This window comes from Lissotriton vulgaris, chromosome 12, assembly GCF_964263255.1.
Source record: "Lissotriton vulgaris chromosome 12, aLisVul1.2, whole genome shotgun sequence".
NCBI classification, from domain to species: domain Eukaryota; kingdom Metazoa; phylum Chordata; class Amphibia; order Caudata; family Salamandridae; genus Lissotriton; species Lissotriton vulgaris.
The window spans coordinates 571,182,939-571,208,873 of NC_141700.1; the positions used below are offsets into that span (position 1 = coordinate 571,182,939).

Genomic DNA, 25,935 nt, shown 5'->3' on the forward strand with positions numbered 1-25,935 from the left:
CCCTTACGGGTGATTGTGCGCTTTACAAATGTGGATTATTATTATTATCTTGTATCAGTAGGAAGAGTCCAGACTGAACTGACAAAATTGTGAAAGCTAAGTTGAAGAAATGGAAGTAAAAACTGGGAAAGAAGCAACAGAGAAGAAAACTGAAGGACATTGGGCCAGTTGTACAAGTAAGTGGTTGCAAAATACTTGACACAAATTACAACCTGTAAAGATTTTTTAAGAACGGGTCTCAGTACTAATAGTCGGTTCTTAATAAATATGAATTATAGTGGGTCCCAATCTGAAATACGGCATGAATATTAATGAGATAGGTCTCAAATTACTATTAACCTTGATAGGAGGCCATCATGTCTTGATCCCCATGATAAATGAATTATCACTTCCTTAACGTCCCCAGTGAAATATCAATGTTTTGCAACCGGATTTTGGGTGCAAAACAGTGATACATTAGATAAGTGTTTCCCAAACTGTGGGTTGCAAGCAGATTTTTGGTGGGTCATGTAAGTCGAAGATATGAAATAAAAAAAGAAGCCTTTAAATTCTGTATTTATCTGGTCACATTTGCTGCACTTCAAAGATAGGGGTCAAATGTCAGGCTATAAATTCTGACAAATTGATTCTTAGGTTTATTAACATTGTGATTAGGGTTTAAAGACTCCTTTAACTTTGCAGTACGATAATGAAAATTAAAGGGAATTATAGGACAATCTTGCTGGGGTACACAGATTGTCCCGATTTCTTCCCGTCCATCATGAAAGCAGCGACACCATATATGGGTGTGGAAATTATCCTCACCGGGATTTCAACTGTATTCGATGCAACATTAGATAGAGAGCCCCCTAGGAGTAACACAAAACCATGAATGGCAGAATCACTGACAACAATAACGCAGGGCATACAGTTACGAGATGAATGGAGAGCCAGGAACCTGCTTAACCCCTTCGATGCGAATGACGAGCTCAGCTCGTCATCACCCACGGGTGGCGTGTGCTGATGACGAGCTGAGCTCGTCATGTAACACGGAAAAGTGAAAAAAGCCGCGCAGCGCAAAAATCGCCGCAGCAGTGATGCGGTTAAGAAAATATTCTCATGTCACACCCAGGCATCTAACACATTTAGTCGCATAGATCACTGTTGCCTTACACCTGAATTGTCAGCTGCAACGGAGAGAGTGTCCTATCTACCCTGATACTTGTGTAATCACTCGTCACTATTATTAACGCTGAAAAATGGGGAAGGCTGTCCGGCGATCCTGCTATGGCGGCTCCAGGCTAACGTTCTCACAAATCCACCCTTTGCAGCGGTGGTATCAGAAGCTATAAACCATTATTTTGAAGAGAACTGGGGATCGACGGCCAACAGATCAACGGAGTGGGAGGCTATGAAGGTGGTCATCAGGGGGGGTGTGCGTGAGGACCACATATGGAGTGAGACAACTGGAAAGGGACATAAAACACAAGAAAGGTAGCTGAAGAAGCTAGAGAACACTATACACACTATGCCACTACACATGACTACATGTAACAAAGCCGGAGAGGAATTATTAGAATCATGGCACAGGCTAGAAAACTTTACATACACAACATATCGACAGCAACTACATATGGAGGGAGATCGGACAGGTGCACTTCTTGCAAAACTAATTTGAACAGACAGAGAGGCTACACCTATATTGCAACTCCAAAATAAAAACGGGGACACTGTCTGCACACAAAGGGCGATCTTAGGAGAACTAGCACTGAACATAAAGTCGATATGCACAACTAATCTCTACCCATCCAAATACTGCAGGACTCTCTGAGTAATACAGAATTAACCACATTAGAGAGAGAGGACGCAGAAGCGCTTGGGGCACCGATCACAAAAGAAGAAATACTAACAGCCGTTAAGAAACAGAAAAGAGAGAAATGCCCTGGAAGTGACGGACTACCGGCGGAATTCTACTAGAGGTTTTGCCCACTGATAGACGACCTCTTATTGGAAATATTTAATGAGGTCCTAACAAAAAGATCCCTACCAAAAACTATTCAGGAGGTGGTGGTGACAATGATCCTTAAACCAGATAAAAATCCCATACTACCAAACTAAACTCCTATAGACCGATCTCCCTCCTAAACCTGGACGCCAAAACATTACGTGGAATTATGGCATCCCGACTGCCATACATGCCTCAACTTATCCACCCTGACCAGGCCGGGTTTATTCCTAGGTGTTCTATTAAACATAATTTACGTAGATTAGCATGTGTGGGATGCTCCAAGTCTAGAGGCCAAGAGCTGTGCATAGACACTGCTAGACATCGAACAGGCGTTGACTCCATCAAATGGGAATATATATACGCTACCCTTAAAAGTATGGGGCTGGAACAGGGATTTATACAATGGATTAGAATAATATACACCAACTCAACAGCCAGAGTGAGGCTACAAGCACAAGTATCGGAATAATTTGCCTTAAAGAATGGCACCCGGTAGGGCTGCCCCTTAATATCACTTATATTTACCATTGCAATGGAGTCCTTGGCTGTTACATGGAGGGAAAAGCTGGGGCAATGAGGAATGAGGAATCCAACTGGGGGATACAAACCATGTGGTCTTGATGTACGTGGAATATACACTGATGTATATGCGCCAGCCAGACGAAGCGGTAGCGGCTCTTGTTACAGAGCTTAAAAGTTTTGGAGCGCTATCCGGTCTTCGTCTTAACCCCGGAAAGTCAAAATTGTTCATTATGGGAGGACTAGCTGGGAAACCAGAAAATTAGTTACCCAATGTAGGGCTAACGTGGGTGTCCGGGGGCGTTAGGTATCTAGGAATCAGATTAATACATATACCAACTGCTTACTTAGAAAACAATATAGGGAGAGCAGCGGAAGGTATCAGAAACTCCATTAAATTTTGGAAGGCGCTTCTGCTATCCCCGACGGGAAAAATAGAAACAATATTAATGGTCACTCTGCCAAGGTGCTTATATGCCCTGCAGAATTCATTGTACAGAATCCCACACCAGTATTTTACACAACTAGAATGTTTACCAGTCGAATTATTGAGGGGAAACGAGGAAGCGAGTAAAATTTATATCCTTAAACAAAAATGGGAGGCGGGAGGAACGGAGGTTCCACGCCTGGATTTATACTACATGGCCACACAGCTCCAACACGCAGTACATTGGCTAGACAAGCATAATACAGAAACAACTATTGGCAGGTACATACGGAGGGTTCTCTCTACCTGAGCTTCTTATGATGGGGGTGGAGTGCTCGGGACCTATCCATATGTTATTCAATAGGTTGCAGCAGTATGGGAAACAGCAGTCCAGAAAGCAGTTTGACACATTTGAGTGGAGGGCAGGGCGCTATCTTGGGTGAGTCCCGGATCCCGGCGGGATCGTAGGCAGCGGTCTAGCTGGGGGAGGGGCTTGGCTATATCTCGGCAGACAGTGCGGGGCGCGACGCAGCAATCGTAGGTGGTGGCAGCTCCTACGGTACCCGCTTGTGCGCTGGGGGCAGACTGCGAGGCATTTGCGGATGGGTTTACTCTTCTGTTCCTTGACCGATCGCCATTTGTTTTTTACCATCTAAACCAATTTTAACTTTCTTAACTCTTTTAACTGTGGCCTGTGGATAGCCTTTCGATCTTTACAAACACTCACCTGTGTTGGGAGATGTTCTCCCCCTGCCCCAGTCCACCGCGGCTGTTGTGCCGTTTGAGTGGAGGGCAGGGCGCCATCTTGGGTGAGTCCCGGATCCCGGCGGGACCGTAGGCAGAGGGCTAGCTGGGGAAGGGGCTTGGCTATATATTGCGCATGGCCAACCGGACGTTGGGACGTCCTTCACAATCTTTTTAGAACATGCCCGGTCTGTAAATTCTGTTCTCACCCATCAGCCCAATCCCTCTCCCTCGGACTCCGGCGAACCTAGGATTTTGGCAGCACTTATTAACGCAAGCTCGATGGTCAAGCATGCGTCTGACATCTTTGAGCTTTTATCCGACACCAAATTGGACGGTAGTGGAGTTCTCAATTCCTAGGGGCTACAAAATTGCCAGGGGTGATCATGGATCCGGGAGAGGAGGGGGGATGGCGGTAGTGTTTAGGGATTTGTGGTCCTTCACCAGTGAAGCTAGAGGCGACTGAGCGGAGGGGGAAGCCCTGGATTTTACCTTCACCCTCTCCCCTCTCTTTACACTGGGCGGGACTCTGGTTTATCGTCTGCCGGGTCCTCCCCGGAGCTTTCCTCAACGCATTTGACGATATTATTATCCCACGTGCCCTCCGATACCCCAAATTTCTCCTTTTAGGGGATTTTAATATCCATCTGGATACCCCGTCCGCTTCTGCAGCGAGGGTTCTCTTGGATTCCTTGGGCTTAGCTCAGATGACAACATGTGACGTTCAATGGAAAACAACACTCCCATTGCTACCAATATTAAACGGTTGATTTCTGTAATATTTTTATGATATGTATTAATGAAAGTCATTGACTGTTGTTTTTAAGTACAAACATATTTCGTTGAGAAAATTAAAATTTATGTTTTTTTAGGTCGAGGACCGTCGCACTGCGTAGCAGTGGGCGGAGCCCGAGATTTTATGTTTCTTAGAGGGGGCTTGGAACCCGCCTCTCTTCTCCATTGGCTGGCTTCCTAAACGGAGGCAAGCCATTGGAGGAGAGGGGCATCACTCGGTTCAAGCCCCGTCTTTTTCGGATTCGGGGGCGTGCTTTTTGTGTTCTTTCTATCTGTGACGTCATCAGTCATTCAGCAAAAAACACGCCCCAGATTCCGAAAATTTCGGAGCTTTGCGGCAGACATTTCCTGTATGCCGCCGCGGCTAAAGGTACTGTGACCATGTAACAGCCCAGCTCAAACTGCCAGACGCTGGAGCTAGACTTCACTCATTTACTTGTTCCAACTATCTCTCGGCATGACCGCAATGTTGTTTCAGGTCAGTGTGTGGACCGTGGTGCATTGGAATTGTCGGATGAAAACATACTTGCTGGTAACATCTAATGCAGTATCACTCAGAAAGTGGACCATGAGACACCAATCCTTTGGAGAGATCACACCCATCAGAGGGTCTTTAGGACAACCAGGATCTTGTTAGTGCTCTTAAACGAAAAAGGATGCAAATGTCACGCAAATAAAGTAACTAGTAAAGTACACAGGTTGAAAACGAAATCATTAAAGTGCACCCGGCCGCCGTTTTCAAACACAGCATGAAAGCGAGGAATTAGTAGCCCCACGTATCAGTTTTCAGGCACAGTGTAGGCACCAGGGAGCCAGCGCACCCGACCGCTGTTACTAAGTCACAGCGTGAGTTTCATGCAGTGGCATGGGTTGCCAGCGCAGAACAAACAAAAATGTTGTGGGTGCAGGAGGAGCACTCCGGCGCTTCTCTTCCATCTAGGGCTACGATACCTGGATAATCCGGGCGCAGGGATCAAACACGGACCTATAACTTCCTGCCGGCCTAGGAGTAATGCGGGGAATTGGAGAGCGCGTCAGGAGCTTGGAACCTGGGTAGTCAGCGGGAAAACTCCTCTGTGAAAACCATACTCCGGCAAGGAAGTCTCCTTTCAGTACTCCGGCGTCCCGCTGAAGAAAATACAGTGAACGGCAGGAACTGTAGCGGGGTAACACACATCCGCTATCTGGAAAACTGGAAACATGCAAAATTGTCAAGCCCTGACCCCAGGAAGGGGAGGGGCTTTATAGATGCAGAGTTTTTGGTGGTGCCCGATCAGTGTTCGTGTTATGCATCCCTGGGGATTCTGGGACGTGTAGTTCAATGGGCACCACCTGCCCAATGGTGGCGCTATATTCCCAATAGACAAGGCATCACACACGCTGTGGAAGGAAGCCCTATGTGTAGATGCAGGTAAGGCCTTTCTTCCCCGCCCACACTGAGTGATCGCGACAGAATGTCCTTGAATTATATTTATTGAAAAGGCTAGTTGATGATTTTTATGCCCACTCTTTGCCAAGGTGTGCTACTAGTAGTTCTGTCTAGGTGTGCAGTCAATATTTATACTATGTTGTACAGCCAATATTTTGTACAGTTACACAGAAATAAGATGGAAGACAGTCATGCTTAATTTATGCAGGTGATGTAATGGACATCTGGCCTTATTTTTCATCATCGGATCAGAGCGAGAGAGCAGAAAAGGGACATGGTGGTTGATGGGAGAAGAAAACAGCGAGGGAAGGCCAAAAGCTGGAATGAAAAGTAACATAGAAGATTTAGATCAGGAAAGGTAGAAAGGGGAAGAAAGCAATCTCACCATTCAGTACGTATTCGGGATCCTAGGAAAATATTTGCTCCCTTGCACTCATTTTCCAAATTTTAACCAATTACCCACTGATAGTCTGGTGAGACAGACTAGGTTTGTGCTCCTGATAATTCACAGATGTAATGAGCCTTGACAAGCAGAAATGTAACAAGTCTGCACAAGGATCATGGTCTGAAAGGCCCAATGACCACTTAAATCATTTGAAAGGCCTCTGTTAACATCTCCAGCTCTGTTGCAGTGTGTTGGTAGCTCTCCATTCCCTCTGAAATCCAATAACAGTACTGGTTCCAGAAAACAAATTGGTATTTGAAAACATTTTCTTAATTTTATCAACAATATGGTATAGTAGCCAGCAACATGCTTTTCTCACATCCTATGTTATTCTGTTTCATTTACCCCAACTTTAGCTCAATTTATCATGGAGACAGGTTGAGCACAAGTTTGGTTTTCAACACCTTTCCACACCATTTACGGTACTGGCATTAGGTGGTAGTCGCAATGGTTGCGAAGTGGACCAGGATCTATGAATATGTGACGATTACAGATTGAGACAAGGTGTGTCCATAATACAAAAGCCCATTAATGTCAGAGAACAAAGGAGTCTTAACTTGCATTCTTGTGGTAAGAATGCCCTTGAGGTCTCCAGTTTGTTGGTAGCTCTCCATTCCCTCTGAAATCCAATAACAGTACTGGTTCCAGAAAACAAATTGGTCTTTGAAAACATTTTCTTAATTTTATCAACAATATGGTATAGTAGCCAGCAAGATACTTTTCTAACATCCAATGGTATTCTGCTCTCATTTACCCCAACTTTAGCTCAATTTATCATGGAGACAGGTTGAGCACAAGTTTGGTTTTCAACACCTTTCCACACCATTTACGGTGTGTGTGCGGCTCTGTCTTGTGTGTGTGTGTGCGCGGCTCTGTGTACGCGAATACTTTCTACTACTCTCTATTGCTCACCTATTGCAAATTACAATACCATTTATTTATGTTTTTAAAAAATTAAAATAAAAAATAAAATGTCATGAGGAATGCCAATAGCTCTACCTTTATTAATGCCAAGACCATTGCATTGTAAATGCTTGTTAATATTATTCCTTTGAACTCTTTTTCTACATTGCAATTGCCATATATCGCCTGGGAGTGTTGTTTTCCATTGTATGTTTTACCCTCTCCCAGGAATTGTATCTAACAGGGGGTCATTGATAATTTCAAGTTGACAACATGTGACGTTCCCATCCCATGTGGGCGGCCACCTCATTGACTTGGCATGCACCAACTTCCCTATTCAAGTAGATGATCCTGAGCCTGTAACGTGGTCTGACCATCACCTTATCAGGTTCTCCTGGTCGTCCGGCAGGACTTCCAGAAGTCCTGTCCTACCTGCCGACCCACACTCTAGGAAGATGAATCTCCCAGCCCTCTCGATGGCCTTACGTCAGTCTCGTCCAATTCCCGCCTCGGATTTAGAAGGGGCGGCGGACAACTTTGATCACTGGATCAGTCAGGGGGTCAGCGCCAGCTCCAAAGCCAACAGTGGTAGCAATCGGCACTCTCTCCCCTCGCAGCCCTGGTATTCCACTGAGCTCAGGGATCTGAAACTAGGGTGCAAGAAGCTGGAGCAATGCTGGCGCCAGAAATATTGTATGTCAGCTAAGACGACCCTGCGCTTAGCACAGAGGGAATACTATATGGCCATTAGGAAAGCTAAAAGAGACTACTTTGCCGGGAGAATTGCGCTGGCTCGCACAATAGTAAGGATATCTTTGCTATTGTCCAGAGCTTTTCATCTCCTTACGCAGAACAATGATCGCTACCGGTTTCCCAACAACGGTGTGAGGAGCTATCCACCTTCTTTGTGGACAAGATATTAAAGATTCAGGATAGTGTTGGCCCACATTTCAGAACTGTGGAGACCTCTTCCCTGGGGACCCCCCATATCCCATGTGCAGTCTCCTCCCGGCGCACTTCATTTTTGCCCGCTACAGAGTCAAACATTCTGGCCATTCTTAGCTCTCCTAAGTCTGGTTCTCCCTCCAATCCCTGCCCGGCTCGGGTATTAGCTGGTGTAGCCGAGGAGGTCTGTCCAGTAGTAGTGGACATTGTTAATTTTTCCCTTCTGATTGCCTTGGTGCCGGCCCAATGGAAACGGGCTAAACTGCTACCCCTTCTGAAGAAACCCTCACTGGACCCTTTGGTCCCTGCCAACTACCGGCCTATCTCGCTTTTACCAGCCTTGGCCAAGGTTTGCGAAAAAGTGGCCTTTCGGCAGCTAGAGACGTTTGTGGAAGCATCAGGTGCTCTGCATCCAGCTCAGTCGGGGTTTAGATCTGCCTACAGCACAGAGACTGCTCTGGTGAAGATGTCGGAGGCTATCAGAGAGTGTCTTGATGGGGGCGGCAGGGTGGCCCTGATTTTACTCGACCTCTCTGCCGCCTTCGACACCGTGCCCCACCAGCTGCTCCTGGCCCGGCCATCTGCAATCGGGATTTCGGGTCTGGTTTGGGAATGGGTTAAATCTTTTTTGGATTCCCGCTCGCAGCAGATCTGTATGGCTCCATGTGCTTCCTCTGTCAGGAACCTCGCAACGGGGGTTCCGCTGGGCTCCACTTCGAGTCCCCTGCCATTTAATATATACTTAACCCCTTTGGTCTATCTTGCAGAGGAGCTGGGAGCAAAAGTTATAGCGTATGCTGACGACACTCAGTTGCTGTTTACCTGGAGGGGCTTGGACCTAGACACCAACACCGCCCAGACGTGCCTAGCATCGGTATTCCACTGGCTGGCCCAGGCCTCTCTCAAGTGTAATGAGGATAAATCGAAGGTCCTCCTCTACGGTCAGTTTCCTTTGGACTTCAGACACTGCCTATGGCCGCCAAAATTCCCCAGCCCGCATTCGGAGGGTGGACCTGCAAAAAATCTGGGGGTATGGTTTAGCAAGGACCTGCGGTTTATCGACCATGTAAACAAGCATTTACAATGCAATGGTTTCGCCTTTGGAAAAGTTATAGCTATTGGCATTGTAAATGACAAAATTTGTATTTATGTGTTGGTTTTGAAAATAGATAAATAAATGGCAGTGTCATTTACATTGCCATTAGCTTAATCTCAGCAGTCACTCTGCACTCCCTAGCATTCTACAGTCACTCTGCACTCCCTAGCATTCTACAGTCACTCTGCACTCCCTAGCATTCTACAGTCACTCTGCACTCACTCTGCACTCCCTAGCATTCTGCAGTCACTCTGCACTCACTCTGCACTCCCTAGCATTCTGCAGTCACTCTGCACTCACTCTGCACTCCCTAGCATTCTGCAGTCACTCTGCACTCACTCTGCACTCCCTAGCATTCTGCAGTCACTCTCCACTCCCTAGCATTCTGCAGTCACTCTGCACTCACTCTGCACTCCCTAGCATTCTGCAGTCACTCTCCACTCCCTAGCATTCTGCAGTCACTCTCCACTCCCTAGCATTCTGCAGTCACTCTCCACTCCCTAGCATTCTGCAGTCACTCTGCACTCCCTAACTCTGCACTCCCTAGTCACTCTGCACTCCCTAGTCACTCTGCACACTCCCTAGTCACTCTGCACACTCCCTACTCTGCACTCTCCCTACGCTGCACTCTCCCTACGCTGCACTCTCCCTACGCTGCACTCTCCCTACGCTGCACTCTCCCTACGCTGCACTCTCCCTACGCTGCACTCTCCCTACGCTGCACTCTCCCTACGCTGCACTCTCCCTACGCTGCACTCTCCCTACGCTGCACTCTCCCTACGCTGCACTCTCCCTACGCTGCACTCTCCCTACGCTGCACTCTCCCTACGCTGCACTCTCCCTACGCTGCACTCTCCCTACGCTGCACTCTCCCTACGCTGCACTCTCCCTACGCTGCACTCTCCCTACGCTGCACTCTCCCTACGCTGCACTCTCCCTACGCTGCACTCTCCCTACGCTGCACTCTCACTACGCTGCACTCTCACTACTCTGCACAAAGATCCGTTACAATTAAAATAAAACGAGGTGTAAAAAATTATATGAAGTAATCTTCCTCGATTTTTCTAGCACCCGATTCTCTCCCTTCCTTCCTTCCCCCTTCTAGCTCCCCACCTCACCTTCTGCCCAAACTTTTTCAGATTATGCTGTGAATGGGGGATGGCGGGCAAGAAGAGATGGGGTGAAGGAGGGACGAGGGGGTCGTAGGGAGGGGGGTGGGGCGCCAAGGACGGATGGTGGTCGTGGTATACAAGGACGAGGAGGGATAGAGTTATTGGGTGGAGGGATAGGGAGGGTCGTAGGAAGTGGGTACGAAGGGAAGGGGCCGGAATGGAAGGGGGGAGACGAGGGAGGAGATGAAAAGAAACGTCAGGAGAGCTGAAGGAAGGGGGCCGGACAAGCTGGCTGCAGAGGGAAGAATGGCTGAGTGAAACCGGGTAGTGGAGAGACGGGGGGACGAAGTGAAGGAGATGTGAGAAGGATAGGATGAGAGGGTTGGAAGGGAGCCTGGCTGAGGCTCGGCAGGGGCTGGAGCTGAATAACAGACGGGATGCAGCGGGGGTCTGTGTGGAGTGATGGAGGGGTAGGTGAGGCGAAGGGTCGTGAACTGATGGTGGGAAGAAGGGGCACCAGAGGAGAAGACGGACTCAGGAGAGACAGGCAGGGAGGAGGAAATGAAGGGGACCCCGCCCAGCAGACCCGGTAGCAAGAAAGGCCCATGGTTCACCGACGAACTCAAGAGCTCCAAGAAGAACTGCCGAGCCCTCGAGAGAACCTGGCGCAGAGACCCAACACCGGACAACATGACTGCCCTCAAGCTCGCCACCCGAAAACACCACCAACTCATCCATGCCACCAAGAAAACTGCATTCAAGGAACGACTGGATAACAACGCACACAACAGCAAGGAACTCTTCAACATCGTCAAAGAGCTCTCCAACCCCAACGCCGGAAACGATGACATCACCCCTTCGCAAGACCTCTGCAACTCCCTCGCCTCCTACTTCCACAACAAGATCGCGGACATACACAACAGCTTCAGCACTCAACCGACGAACGCCACGACCGAACCACCGCCCCCCACCACCACCCTCCGCGCCTGGACTCCGATCAGCACCGAAGACACTGTCCGCACGATGAACTCCATCCACTCCGGATCTCCAACCGACCCCTGCCCTCACCACGTCTTCAACAAGGCCGACGCTGTCATCGCACCCCACCTGCGGGACATCATCAACACCTCCTTCGACACCGCTACCTTCCCGGAGAGCTGGAAGCACGCCAAACTCAGCGCCCTACTCAAGAAGCCATCGGCCGACCCCACCGATCTAAAGAACTACCGCCCCATCTCGCTGCTCCAGTTTCCTGTAAAAGTCATCGAGAAGACCGTCAACAAGCAGCTGGCCGCCTTCCTCGAGACGAACGGATCCCTCGACCCCTCGCAGTCTGGCTTCCGGGCCAACTACAGCACCGAGACCGCCCTGAAAGCAGCCACCGATGACATCCGAGCGCTGCTCGACACCGGAGAAACAGCGGCCCTCATCCTCACCGCGGCCTTCGACACTGTCTGCCACCGTACCCTAGTACAACGCCTCAGCAACATCGGAGACAAGGAGAAGGCACTGGAGTGGATCATCTCCTTCCTCGCCGGAAGGACACAGAGAGTCCGTCTCCCTCCGTTCAGATCTGAAGCCACCGAAGTCATCTGCGGCGTCCCTCAAGGCTCCTCGCTCAGTCCAACCCTCTTCAACGTCTACATGAGCCCCCTCGCAGACATCGCACGCCAGCACAACCTCAACATCATCTCATACGCCGACGACACCCAGCTGATCCTCTCCCTTACCAACGACCCCGCCACCACCAGAGCCAACCTTCACGAAGGGATGAAAAAGGTAGCCGAATGGATGAAGAACAGCCGCCTGAAACTGAACTCGGACAAGACGAAAGTCCTCATCCTGGGATCCTCACCCGCCGCTTGGGACGACTCCTGGTGGCCCCCCGCCCTCGGCAGCGCACCCAAACCAACAGACCACGCACGCAACCTGGGCTTCATCCTGGACTCCTCCCTCTCCATGACCAGACAAGTCAACGCCGTCTCCTCGTTGTGCTTCAACATCCTGCGCATGCTACGCAAGATCTTCCGGTGGATCCCCACCAAGACCAGGAAGACGGTCACCCAGGCCCTCGTCACCAGCCGTCTGGACTACGGCAACTCCCTCTACGCCGGAACCACCGCCAAACTCCAGAAGAGACTCCAGCGGATCCAGAACGCCTCAGCACGACTCATCCTGGACATCCCCCGTCGCAGCCACATCTCCGGACACCTGAGAGACCTGCACTGGCTCCCCGTCAACAAGAGAATCACCTTCCGTCTCCTCACCCACGCACACAAAGCCCTACACAACCAAGGCCCAGGATACCTCAAGAGCTGCCTCAACTTCTACGCTCCCAAACGCCAGCTTCGATCGACCAGCCACGCCCTCGCCGCCGTCCCCCGCATCCGAAGAGCCACCACAGGGGGACGGTCCTTCTCCTACCTCGCCGCCAAGACATGGAACTCCCTCCCCACCCACCTCCGCCTGACCCAGGACCACCTCGCCTTCAGGAAGCAACTCAAGACCTGGCTGTTCGAGCAGTAGCGGACCCCCTCCCCAGCTCCTGGAGACCCTCTGGGTGAGTAGCGCGCTATATAAATGCGATGATTGATTGATTGAGGTGGACTGAGAGCTTGGGGTAACTGGAAGGTGTCTTGGAATGAAGGTTTGGCAAGTATAGAGCTGAGACAAGAGTGAAGGGATGGGTGAAAGGGGCTTAGGGGGTCGTGGTAGATGACACTGGTATAACAGGCTGGTGGGTTAAGGCCCCTGCCACTGGGAGGTCCGAGTGCAACGTGCAGGTCTTAGCTTTGAGTGCCCTGAGGGGGTTCAACTGCGTCGGTGCAAATCAAGAGTGCCAGCTGCAGAAATGCGTGCACCATTTGCGGGCCCAGTGCTAGCAAGGTACTTCGGCAGGTTTGGAGCTTGCAGTATCAGCTCCCAGGTTTCCACTACATTTAGACCGCACAACTGTTCACCGCAGAGGTCTGAATGCCACGTGTAAAACCATTCCAGTCCTGGTAAGATAGCCAAGTGGGTTGTGCACCTGATGCGGACCTCTGTCCGCTAACTACTGGTAAAAAAATCCAATTCAGATAGCCGAGCGGGTTGATGCACGGACTGAGGAGATCTGTGCATGTGTAATATGCCGGTCCCCGGTTCGAATTCCAGTAAAACAGCTGGCTAGTCACTTTCTAATTTTGTTCAGTCCACCCAAGGTTACAGTCCTACATCTCATTGACTGGCTTTGGGCTAGGAGCTTTATAGCTTCTGGTATTTGTGCTTATTATACATTGTTTTTCACTTCGTTTATTTTCATTGTGTAAAAAAGAGTGAATGAGGAAATATAAAATAGGAAGTTCAACCAAGCTCAGGAGGAAATACAGTCATAAAGTCTTGTGGGGTATGCTACTCTCACGGATGCACCTGACACTCGGAGCATCCATATGGCGAAAACCCAAGATTAGATGAGAGAGTATGGTGTGATGGAAGATCTTGATTTAAAATGTCAGGTCACTTGATCATGTTCTTTAAATTGTTACACCGATTAATGGTTGTTTATTTATTTTTAAATTTGCTTCTTCGATGTTTAGCTCTGTAAAGCACACCAATAACCCTTTCGGTGCATAGACTATTCGAAACAAGGAGGAAAAGACGTGCTTTGTAGTTTTGTCAACAATTAATTATTCAGAGTTTATACAGAGTTTCTAGGACGTTAATTACCCATACTACTACTTCAGAAAAATCTGTAGAGATTAATTCGCTATTTTGCCGCTCTACAATGTTTCAGGAGGGGCACTCCTGAGAACAGAGTTGCCTTTGTTGCCACTGTTTTTATGGCGTGAGCTGTTACTCTTTCTCAAATTAACTCCAGTGCATTGATGTTTGTGAAGGTGCTTCACCTGATCAAACCAAAGACTTCTTGTTGACAAGCCTTATAATGTGCGCTCCCTATCTCCAGCATACGTGGTCAGGCTGGAGCTTGGTTCCAGCTCCTGGGAGGAAAGTCCAACTGACAGGCTCCATACAACCATCCTTCACGTTACAGCTGCCATGATTAAAGGTGTTATTTGCACTGAATCTTCTCACACTGCATCCGCCTGCCTTTACTGAGCGGGTCTCATAAATAGATGGCAACGTTCTCCAGGAGCCCTTTGTAATATCTGACTGTACATGATATTGCCTTTATGATGAAGGTTAGTAAATTGTAGTCCTGTTAGTTTACAGTTGCGATGCCACCACCCCTCTCATTAAGGCAAACCGGATTACCTATTTTATATCCCAAAGGGATCGCCATTTCAGTCACTGGCTTAGAAGTGCCAGAAAGTCATGTTTCAGTGACAAATAAGACGTGCAGTGCCTGATCACAGAGGAGGACATAAATAACGCCCGCATGTTTTTGCATAGACACACATTAATTAGGGCTCTATGCCACGGCGGCAGAGGGGTTGCTGAGGCAACAGGTGGGTGTTGTGCTATTGGGAATGGTGGATGCTGGGGTGGGGGGGGTGAATGGGGGGTGTCAGGGCTGCGGTACTGGGGGCCAGCGAGGACAGATAAAGGGGCAGCGGGTGCCCCAGTAGCTGGGTGGGTGCTTGGGTGATAGCAGATGGTGGTTTCGGATGGGTGGGGGGGGGCTAGGAAGGGGTGGGGGCTGGGGCAGCAGGGGGTGCTTTGCCGCAGCGGGACGGGCTGCTGCTGGGGCAGCGGGTGCCTTGATGGCTCCTGGGGGGGGCTGATGCCAGGCTCACCTCGGTCAGGGTGGCAGCGCCGCCATTAATCACCGGCAGCCTCCCTCCCTGGCAGTGATGGATGATGGGTGGGCGGGTGCGTGCGTGGAGGGGGCTCCCTCCTCCTAGGCTGGGCTTGGCGATCCGTTCAGAGGGAGCTCCTGCACCCGAGAGCTTCTTCTCAGAGAGAACAGGTGCTTTTTAAAGCGCCAATGCACAGTTCCGCTTGTTGTGGGCGCTATAGAAATCATTAAAATCGCTCCTTTCTGTGACAGGAGTCCTCTTCATGATGCCGCGTCCCCTCTGCAGGTGTTTGGGGGGGTCCTAGATCTCTTCAGGTGGGGGCTGCTCAGTGACCCCCGGGCCCTGCTGGGGTGCGTGCAGCGCCGCCTTGGATGGATGCTGCCCGGGCCTCGCCCTGCCCCCGTCCCCAGGGCCTTTAGACCCTCGGCAGAGGCCCATTCTACTGCCCTCCCAAATTACTGTCCTCCCTCCCTGCCTGCTACCCCCACTCTGTCGGTGATGCCTGTGCGCTGCAGGTGCAGGCGGGCTGGAGATGGGGGCAGCCCGGCTTTAAAGGGACAGTGTGCCTGTGAACGGATTCTGTGGTTGGCAGCTGGTCAGAGGGGATGGGGGCAGCCCGGCTTTAAAGGGACAGTGTGCCTGTGAACGGATTCTGTGGGTGGCAGCTGGTCAGAGGGACAGGGCGCCGGGGATCACCGGGTTAAAGGGACAGGAAGTAAAACAAGTAAAGGCACGGACAGCGGGAGGGGGGGCGGGCAAGGCTCGGACAGTTGGAGGGAGGGTGGGAAAGACTCGGACAGCGGGAGGGGGGGGCGGGAAAGTCACAGACAGCGGGAGGGGGGCGGAAACGGCAAGAAAGGCACTCACCTGGACTTCCTCCAGCGGTGGTCAGCGGTGGTCGGTCGCAAAATGACCCAAACAAACCTTGACGACCAAAAAAATAAACCCCGCCCACCGCCGCACTGACGTCCTAAAAGGGGCCGGATGAGAAAAATGCTCAGAAATGCCCACGAGTCGCCTCACAGAATGACGGACGCCTCTGTTTTCCAATGGCTAGCCTCCATTTATGGAGCTAGCCAATGGGAAACAGAGGCGGGACTTTTGTCCATACTAGTAAACAAAAGATTTCGCCTTGCGCAAAAGTCTGCTTGCGTAGCTTTCGGCGAGGCGAAACCTAAAAAAACTGACAGGAGTCTGCTTTGGTACTCTCAAAGCACTCAGAAAGATCTTCCAGCTGCTCCCGAGAGTGGCCAAAGAGACGGTCGCCCGTGCTCTGATTTTGTCTAGACTAGACTATGCCAATGCTCTGTTCATATTATCAAAAGACAACGGTCCTTAGAAAAGGAAGGGAATTGAGACAATAAATATAGACTAGATAGAGATATATTGTTAAGAATGCCCAGCCGGACACTTTAATTTCTTGATAAAAGTAATATAAAACAAAGGAATGGGGCACAAAGTGCGATGGAAGTGGGACACCAGCCGATGTCCAACCAACACACTTGGGGAACAAACACAAGGGAGGGAATATTCAGGCAACAGTAGGTTATCAAACAATTAAAATTGCAAAATGATAATCCTCAGTATACACATATGCATGCTCAAAATGTATGTTAACTATGCATTTAGTGTACTTATTGTCGACGACGTTTCGAACCTCACACATTATTGGTTCATCCTCAGGACAAAAAATGATTGCCTAAAGAATTAATAATTAAGCTTGAAACCCCAGTCAGGATAAGCTGTGGGTCGCTTTGGTGAGAGTATTAATTCGGGTGACTCTCTAGGGATAGAGTGTACGCAATTACAATGAAATCGGGGTACCGTTGTCCTGGTCCAAGAGTCTGAAAACAGGAGTGTGCAGGTCCACAGTGGGGGTCCTTGCACAGCGTGAGGATACTATGGAACCACGGAGTAGGTCTTCGACACTTTGATCTGAAGCAATGCACTGTCTCTGCAACAGGCTCCTGCCTATCCCATAAATGTCCCCTCTACTTATCCACACTGAAACTGTCCCACACTTTACATCTGTCATGTCACAGCCACCAGAGTAACACGTTGTCCCATGTTGGACTGCCATTTCAACATCCTGTGCAGGACCTTTGCAGTAAGATCAAACGCCCTTACTTGATTCCTGTGCCCAATTCCTTCATTTACTACCGATCTTTGGAAATCTGCGATTCCACTGTCAGATTAGGAGATTACAGTGAAGGCGTATCTGGCATGTGCCACTTCTCTTCTACTCAGAACCAGAGTTGAAAGTGCAAAGCTGCTGCCATCAAGCAGCCGTTTGCCTCTGTTGATAAAAACCAGTTCACAGAAACAAAGACAGATCACGTTTGAAAAGACATTATTATATCTCATCACTATAACGTATGATTGTTGATTTGATCAAGAACTAGCAGATGTGAACAATGTGTAAGGGAATTACAATGTAAATCTAACCTACAGGCTTTCAGCCAGTCAGAAACAGTGCAGATGATGTTGGGGTCCGAAAAGTATTTGCCACTACCCTGTATTCCTTGTGACAATATGAAATCCTCCCAAATGATGTTGAATTATAGATTACTGGATCGGACCAAGTTGTCCCGGCTGAACAAAAAATAATTGAATCTGCCCATACTTGTAGGCTTTAATGTCATTCATTTGCTTGCTTTTTATTTGTTGGTTTGTGTCGACTAGCCTTCCTCTTCTTGTGTTTGAACCTCCCTGGAGGATAGCATCTTTATCATTTTTTTTTTATTGGCTGACTTGTAATCGTTCCTGAGCTCTATTTTAAAGAACAACAATTTTCTTTTTTTAGGTTTCGCCTATTACCATTCGCTTGCGAATGGAATAGGCGAAAATTCAAGGGCTTGATCGAGTAGTGAAACCACTGCGGTCTCTACACAGTGCATGTGAGGTCACATGACCACAAAAGCGGGTCACGTGACCACACAAGCACGAGCATCTCCCTAATCCGCCTGCCTCCCCTCGTTCGCATTCACGCCCCCCCACCAGGCTCTCCCGCCCCCATCAAGCTTCCCTCCTAATCTGCCTGCCTCCTCTCGCGCATTCACTCCCCCCCCACCAGGCTCTCCCGCCCCCATCGGCTTCCCTCCTAATCTGCCTGCCTCCCCTCGCTTGCATTCCCGCCCCAGGCTCTCCCCGCCCCCAGCAGGCTTCCCTCCTAATCCGCCTGCCTCCCCTTGCGCATTCCCGTCCCCCAACAGGCTCTCCCGCCCCCATCCGGCTCATTAAGTCGTGAAGATTACATCAAGCAATTCACTTCCTGTTTTCGGCTTTTCCGTAGCTCTACTTCGCTGTGGAGATGAAGTTTTTTGCATTATTGTATAATGGGCTGCGCGAGGAGGACAAAGACGTACACATCGAGCTCTTCGTGAAGGTGGGTCTACTGGCCGCCTCTGTTTATGCGCGGGCAGTCTCAGGTGGTGCGGCTTTAAGTGATTGTGTCGCTCCCGCCAGGGCAGGGTATTATGCCGTGGAACGGCCCCACCTCTCGCACCCCTCAGAGCACAAGCGGACATTTCCTAGAGCAGGCCAGCCTAGTGTCTCCGGCATCCCCAGTACCGCACTCATACCTTCACCATATACAGCATGGCATTTCAAAAGCACGCTCTAAGATTGCCACGCACAGTGCTTGCGGAAATTTTACCAACTGAGGGATCTGTCCTGGCACAGCAATATAAGTATGCCGCCCCCGCCCCCGCCCCCAGCAGACCACACCCAGAATGGGGAACTTCCAATAACTACCCACTAGGGAACACCCCACACAAAGGTCAAAACTACTTTTTAAGATCATACTAGCCGCTTAGCCGCAGACTGCACACTCAGTGTGGTGTAATCGCACACCAGACCCATATGTTGTTACCACAACCAGTACCCGATTGGCCTGCACGCATAGCGTCCCAGAAGAATACACCCATTATGTAGCACCACCACAGACCACACCTGGTTCAATGCTTCTATCAACATGCATGCAGCTACACGCTGCACTCCCTGTGGTGGCCTACTCCGTGCGGGGCCCTCCCCAAGGTATTACTTCATGTTGCTGTTTTAAAAAAAAAATGCTTTTCTCAACATACATGCTGCTACGCTCTGCACTTCGTGCTATGCCTTACTTCGTGCTGTGCTCGTCTCTCCCTCTACTGTGACGTCCAACCGCCACCTTCCGCCCGTCACTGCTTGTTTTTATTTTTAAATGCTTCTATCTACATAGCTGGAGCTACACGATGCACTCCGTGCGGTGCCCTACTCCGTGCGGGGCTCCCCCCCCAGGGATTACCTCATGTTGCTGTTTAAAAAAAAATGCTTTCCTCAACATACATGCAGCTACACGCTGCAATTTGTGCTGTAAGGCACATCACGAAGTGCAGCGCGTAGCTGCATGTATGTCCAGAAAAGCATTTTTTTCGACCCGCCGCCATTCACAGCACTTCGTGCTGTCCTCTTCTCGCACATCTCGTCATATTGTATTTTTTACATGCTTTTCTCAACAGAAATGCAGCTACGTGCTGCCCTATGTGCAGTGCCCTACTCCATGCAGTGCCCTCCACCACCATTGCCTCATGTTGCTTGTTTACACAAAAAACATGCTTCTGTTGACATAGCTGCAATTACACGCTGCACTCAGTGCTCAATTATATAGCTGTGGTGAGACAATTTCTTAAAAACGATGTGCCATGCCATGACCAAGCACATTGTTTATCCGACTATTCTGTGCAAAAGAGGAGCACTGTTATATTGGCTAACTTCTCATATTGTACGGGCCATATCTACATGCAGGGTGTGGCTTAACAGCTAGGGCCGCCGACTCTGAAGCTGGGGAAGCGGGTTCAAGTCTGGTGGGAGGCTCAATCATCCTGGGATTCTGAATGAATCACTTAATCCTAATCAATTAATTACATAATTCCAGTTGGTAATACAAAGACGTGTGAGATCAGTTTTTAATTACTTATATAACTTATTATTACTTATTATTTGCAGAAGGTATGCAAATTACTATTTGGAAACACTTCTGCAGTGATAAAAGTAAAAAGGCTGTTATCTGTCTGTCGCAAAGCCCAACAGGCAACAAATGGCACAAGTTCTAAAATTAGAAGCAACTAAATATAAACCTGCTGTGCTCCTATATTGCTTCCACCCTGTCTACCCACAGTCTTCTGTCCTTTCTGTTCTCCCTCTCCACCCACGTTCACTTCTATCTCTCACTTTTCTGTGCTCTCTGCCATTTTCTGACTTCTCACAGTACTCTTGTATTTGTACCACCTGACTGGAATGTTCAATTTAGTTATTGACGTAAGTTCCAGTTGTGTAATTCCCCTGTGTATCGATAGAATGGCCATGTGTAGGGCAGCCACTTTCCGCTCTGGAAGCTTGTTTACTAAATATTTTTGCGCTCCTTAGTGAACCCAGGCTTGGGGGCAGGATGTGGAAATGAAGGAACACATTATATTATTCGGCAAGAAAACGAAAGCCATGCGGCCTAATGACATACTGTGGCAGTATTATTTCACTGTTTTGTCATTTTAGCACATGTAAAGACAGAGCAAAAGTAGTTTAATACCTGAATACAACAATCCTTTACTGCAAGGTGACCAGTTAAGACATACAAAAGAGTCTGCCACTGCACTGTACCATGTGCCATACTATTTGTTGAGTTAGAATTTTTTGTGTGTAAATCTGGAAATTATGCTTGAGATTATCAGTTATGCGGTAAGGTGCTAACTACATAATCATGTAAAAAATGCTGTGGCTTCAGAATCGCACAGCTCACTCACCCTGAGTTTAACTTTATATGAGCAAAAGGATTTTATTTTTGGGGAGTTTTATATAGCACAAACTCTAAGGTATCCGAGCGCTTCACATGAGCACCAGTCGCGTTACAGACAGACACATTCATTTAGTTAGACATAGGGAGATACGTGATTTGCCCAGAATCACAGGACGTTCAGCGTCCCTGCTGAAACGCAGACACGGTTCCCCAGCTTTGAGGTCATGCTCAAGCCATTAGGCCACATCTTCTAAATTTTATATTGCAATTCAAAACATTGGAATGAGTGATCTTTTATATTTGCACTTATGATAGTGGAAAATCTCCCAGGATATCCGCCTTTCATTGTTGTATATTTAGGGTTAAGAGCGGAAAGGGAAACACATCGAGGTGCCTATGGAAAATGCATGGAACAACCCAAAGTTAAATGTTGTTTGTTTGTTCAAAAAGGTTTTGCCTGGCCATTGCCAGCATGGAAGCTCATTGGAAAAGGTAAAGGGGCAACTGTGTTTCTAGGGTGGGGATTGGTAGAGTACATAGGCAAATGCCATAAAGCTGAGCATCACTCTTCCGGGGGCATGCACGCGCTACCACAGCGGGAGGCACAGGACCAGCATAGGTGCTCGCACCAATCACTGCATGAGGCGCACACTCCTCTGCAGGATGCACCAGCGCCGCTTCCAGAGGCGGCTCAGGGGACAGCACCAGTTTTAGGGGGCAGCCCGTAGTATCAGGTCGTGGTGTTGGCTGTAACTAGGTAGCAGCACTGTTATAAGCTCTGTGGTGTATGTCACCGTAGCTGAGTGTGATTGTAAAAAGGTAAGAATTCTGCCACCTACTATGGGCTGCACCGCACTGCTCTCTGTGCTGCTGCATGTTGTGTTGCAGTCCATATCATTTGTTTTCTAACAGTACATACCTCGGTCATTCGGATACCGGGACTCCTAGGCCTTAGCTGTGCAGCTGTCTGTTTGTGCCCTACTGCCGCTATTTGTTGTGTTGCTCTCTGTGTGTGCCCTGCAGCTGTCTGTATGTGCCTTGCTGCTGTCTGTATTTGCTGTGTTGCTCTCTGCGTGCGACGTGCTGATAAATGTATTTGTTGTGTTACTCTCTGTGTATGAGTTGCCTGTATTTGTTGTATTGCTCTCTGTGTGTGACCTGCTGCTATCTATATTTGTTGTGTTGCTATCTCTGTGTCCTGCTGATGTCTGCATGTGCCCTGCTGTTGCCTGTATTTGTTATGTTGTTCTTTGTGTGTGCATGACACCTGTCTGTATGTGTCTAGCTGCTATCTGAATCTGTTGTGTTGCTCTCTGTATGTGCCCTAATGTTGTCTGCATTTGCCTTGCTGCCACATATTTTTGCTGTGCTACTCTGTTTGTTCCCTGCAGCTGTCTATATTTTTTGTTTGTATGTTCACTGTTGCTGACTTTATGTGCCCTGCTGAATGTAGTTGTTGTGTTGCTGTCTCTGTGAGTCCTGCTGCTACCTTTCTTTTGTTGTGTTACTGTCTTTATGTCCTCTGCTGCTGTCTGTGTGCACCCTGCTGCTGCCTGTATTTGTCTTGCTACTTTCTGTAGCACTGCCGTTGCCAATAGGTTTCGCATTTGGAAAGTTGGAGCCATTGGTTTTGTAAATTACATTTTATATTTATATATCGTTATTGGCATTGTCAATAACAATATATAAATATAAAATGTCATTTACAAAACCAATAGCTCCAACTTTCCAAATGCAAAACCTATTGGCAACGCCAGTGCTTGTTTGATTAAGCAGTCCGTAAGAGTGCGTTTGTTTTGCAACACTCTCCGCCCTGTGCTTCTTTGTCAACAGTGTGCTGCTACCTCTTATGTGTGCTCCTCTGCCAAAACTCTTTTACATGCCAGCTTGTCGGACTCTTATTTTTTAATGCAAAGCCCTTAAGGGCACAGAAAACAAATGAAACTTGGCTGTGGAAATATGTGCTCAAGAGTGACGTTGCTAAAGGAAACATGATATTTCAGCCAGCCTTACTAACGCACACAGAACCAGGGGTGGGCCACCTAATAAATAAAGCAAGTTGGTATGCTTGGGAGATCACGGCAATGCGGCAAATAGTGTGTATGAGTTTGTTTCCATACCCAAGTACAATTGCAGAACATCCTAAATAACCATGTAGAATAGAAGAAATGTAAACAGGAAAGGTACCAATAGATCTGCTGTGATCTCAATGCACAGGTCGTTTAAGCAGACTTATGCAGCGTGATAAGGGATACGGTGAGACTGTACATTAGAATATACTTATCTGGTAACATATTACATTTTAATTTCAAAATACAATGAAATCACAATAAGAAAATCTGGCGACCAACCTGGAACGTTTTATGTTAAAACTGAAGGAGACTGGATGTAGACAAAAACACAATACTGGACTGAGGTTTATCTTTTCACCTAGTCTGCCTTGTGTTAAAACATGAGTGGATACTAAGAGATTCTCCCACAAAATTGATCAATGCTTTTTAGTTGTTTTCTGGTGCTTAGGCTGCGAAAGAAATAAGTACCAACACGACGCCTGAACACGATACAATTTCTAGATGCATAGAATAACAAAATGGGTTCCTTGTACAGAAGTAGACACAACAAAAATGTTGAAAAAACATTTAACTTCAATACGATTTTGCAGACGGTTGGACGCCTGATTAGAGTATATCTTCTATTTCAGCTAACGTGCTATACACATAATGTGCGGCATACCATTCCAAGATGGCCGCTAAGTTGACGCCCTCCCAACTGGATAGGCATTCTATCAGATTCCTATGTTAGGCCTCTTATCTCAAGGTTTCCCCTCTTGCGGCGGGTGGGTTCGCAAGGTCATAGACGAGAGGTGCACGTTCTCCACGTCCATGCCTGCGCGGGGTCTTACCTGCTCCGCTGTCATCGGTTTGCTGACAGTAGCGGTGCTGCTGCTGTTTGACGCCATCTTGCTCAGTGCTGTCTCCTTGCTGTCGTTACTACAGTTATCTATGGCCAAGAGGCTTACTGAACTGGGCACGTGCCTCCTCCCAACGTCACGTCCGGTTGTTCGGCGCTGGTCCTCTATTTCCTTTCTGTTAGCTGCTCGAATTAATCAACTGGTGGGAAATAGTGACAATTTCCCAGCGCTATTGGGGTATCGCTTCATTCTGTGCTGCACAGGACACACCCCTCTTCCCTTTAAACAGTCCTGTTCGTCTGTAGTCTGTATAAGGTATCCGAAACTAGCCTCTTTTTAAGACAGTCTCGAGCACGCAATTAAGAACGTTGAACCTGACCACTTCCCCAAAGAAAGATGGCCGCGAAATCTGATTATAAGAGTTCAACGCCCATCTTTCCTGAGGTAGGACTTTAACCTCGCAGCAATGGACACCAGAAGCTTCTATTGACTTTCGGATCTTCCTTTAAAATACCGGCTCCCTGAACCAGAAATCAAATGTAAATCTTATAACTTTTTAAAGATGAATAATTGTTTTTTCCATTGGTATTACAACATTCATTGGGTATTTTTTTTTTTAGAAACAACTAAAACGACACTGTACAGAGGGAAAGACTAGTAAAAACGGGAATATGTAAGCGAATCTTTTGTTAAATCGGATTTTTTTGGTTGTGCTGGTTCAACAAATAATTATGTAGGCTGTGACCGCTTTCTTTAGATCAATCTACTTGCAGCACATTAGCTTTGTTCCAGGCATAAACGTGTTCTTCAAATTAAAGATATGTATGGAGCGGAAATGTTCCCTTGCAGCCAGAGCTGCCTAGTTCGGAACTGGACAAACTAATTCGAACCCAGCTGTCTCAATGTGATTTTGGGCACATCGCTTAAGCTAAGGTGATCTCCAACTGTGGAGCAAGTTACCGACCTTAACGATAAATAATCAAGTCATAAAGCCTTCTATTCGCTCGTCTTTGAGAAGCGGTTGTCGTGCCTATGACTTGGGAGGTGAGATAGAGATCGCATTTGTTGTGAAAATGGCATTACATATGTCACCTTTGCAAGTGAAAGATAGAGACACTCACATTAAGATAATTCGACGGAGAGTAATGGTAATTCAGAGGGCAGTTCTTACTCTGAATTTGTATACATTTTCTGATAAAGCTTATTACCATGTGAGAAAATGAAGAGAAGCAGCCTAAATTTAAGATGAAACTCTATGAAAAAGTGCTTATTTCTATAGGAGACACGTTTTATGTGTCCCCCAGTTCAATGTCTAGGTATCCTCCCCTGCTTCTTACCTGATCCACTTAAACTTACAGGTCTCTGATTCACTTATATATTCGGTACATATACTACACTGGTCATATGCACACACATACATTGGGGATGTTAGCTGTAGGTAGAGTCATACCAGTGGTTGCTCTGCTGTAGAAGCAATCTGGAATGGGATTGGGGGACCAAACAAAGGACAATTCTAACTACATTATATTGGCATTACCTGTGCTAAATAATTAATTTCTAGTGAGTAATAAACCTCTTTAATACATAATAGTGAGGGAAGATATTTAAATAAGACCTTTTCTTATTCTGTTCCATCTCCCTTTGTGCAGCGTACTGTCCATTTACCTAGGTTAGGATAGTCCAGACTGTGTTTAAAAGGGCTTCCATAGGCTTGGCACAGCAGGATGGAACTCTTAATCTTGTAAATTATGTTTACACTTTCACTTACATGTTTCAGCGGTCTGCTCCGGATATGGATCACTATTTATAATGTTGTTTCTTTCTACAGCTTACACGCTCAGATTGCTTGCTATTTCAGAAGGCCTTCTAATAAACCCCTAAATCTCTGTATAAAGAATTGACCTTGACCTACCCCTGCTTGATTTCTCTCATTCCTTTCTCCAATGACCCTCTTCTTGGCCTCCGTCCTCTGCATGCCTTCTATTTCAGAGTATAGCCTCCCCTCAATGTCATGCCTGTCTGCTGTAAATTCTCTTATTGTAATTGTGAAGTTGGCTGACACCCCATTTCATAGATCACAACCTCTCTTTAAAATCCTATCCATGTAGCCTAA

At 47.9% G+C, this 25,935-nt stretch overlaps 2 protein-coding genes across 5 annotated transcripts in view; one reads left to right on the top strand and one right to left on the bottom strand.

Annotated features, from left to right (window-relative positions):
* PFDN2 (prefoldin subunit 2) overlaps positions 1-24,220 on the bottom strand; it is a 37,131-nt gene extending 12,911 nt beyond the window's left edge. Inside the window, exon 1 of the mRNA XM_086945427.1 lies at positions 23,814-24,220. Coding sequence (XP_086801553.1) covers positions 23,814-23,870 — 57 coding nt within the window. The 5' untranslated portion in view covers positions 23,871-24,220. The remainder of the gene's footprint in view (positions 1-23,813) is intronic.
* Positions 24,221-24,224: 4 nt separating this feature from the next.
* NIT1 (nitrilase 1) overlaps positions 24,225-25,935 on the top strand; it is an 84,851-nt gene continuing 83,140 nt past the window's right edge. For 2 of the 4 annotated variants that reach the window (XM_086945424.1, XM_086945425.1), the window contains exons 1-2: positions 24,227-24,361; positions 24,443-24,495. In XM_086945424.1, coding sequence (XP_086801550.1) covers positions 24,494-24,495 — 2 coding nt within the window. In that variant the 5' untranslated portion in view covers positions 24,227-24,361; positions 24,443-24,493. Of the gene's footprint in view, positions 24,362-24,442; positions 24,496-25,935 lie in introns of all 4 variants that reach the window. The other 2 variants (XM_086945423.1, XM_086945426.1) reach the window with 2 other exon arrangements.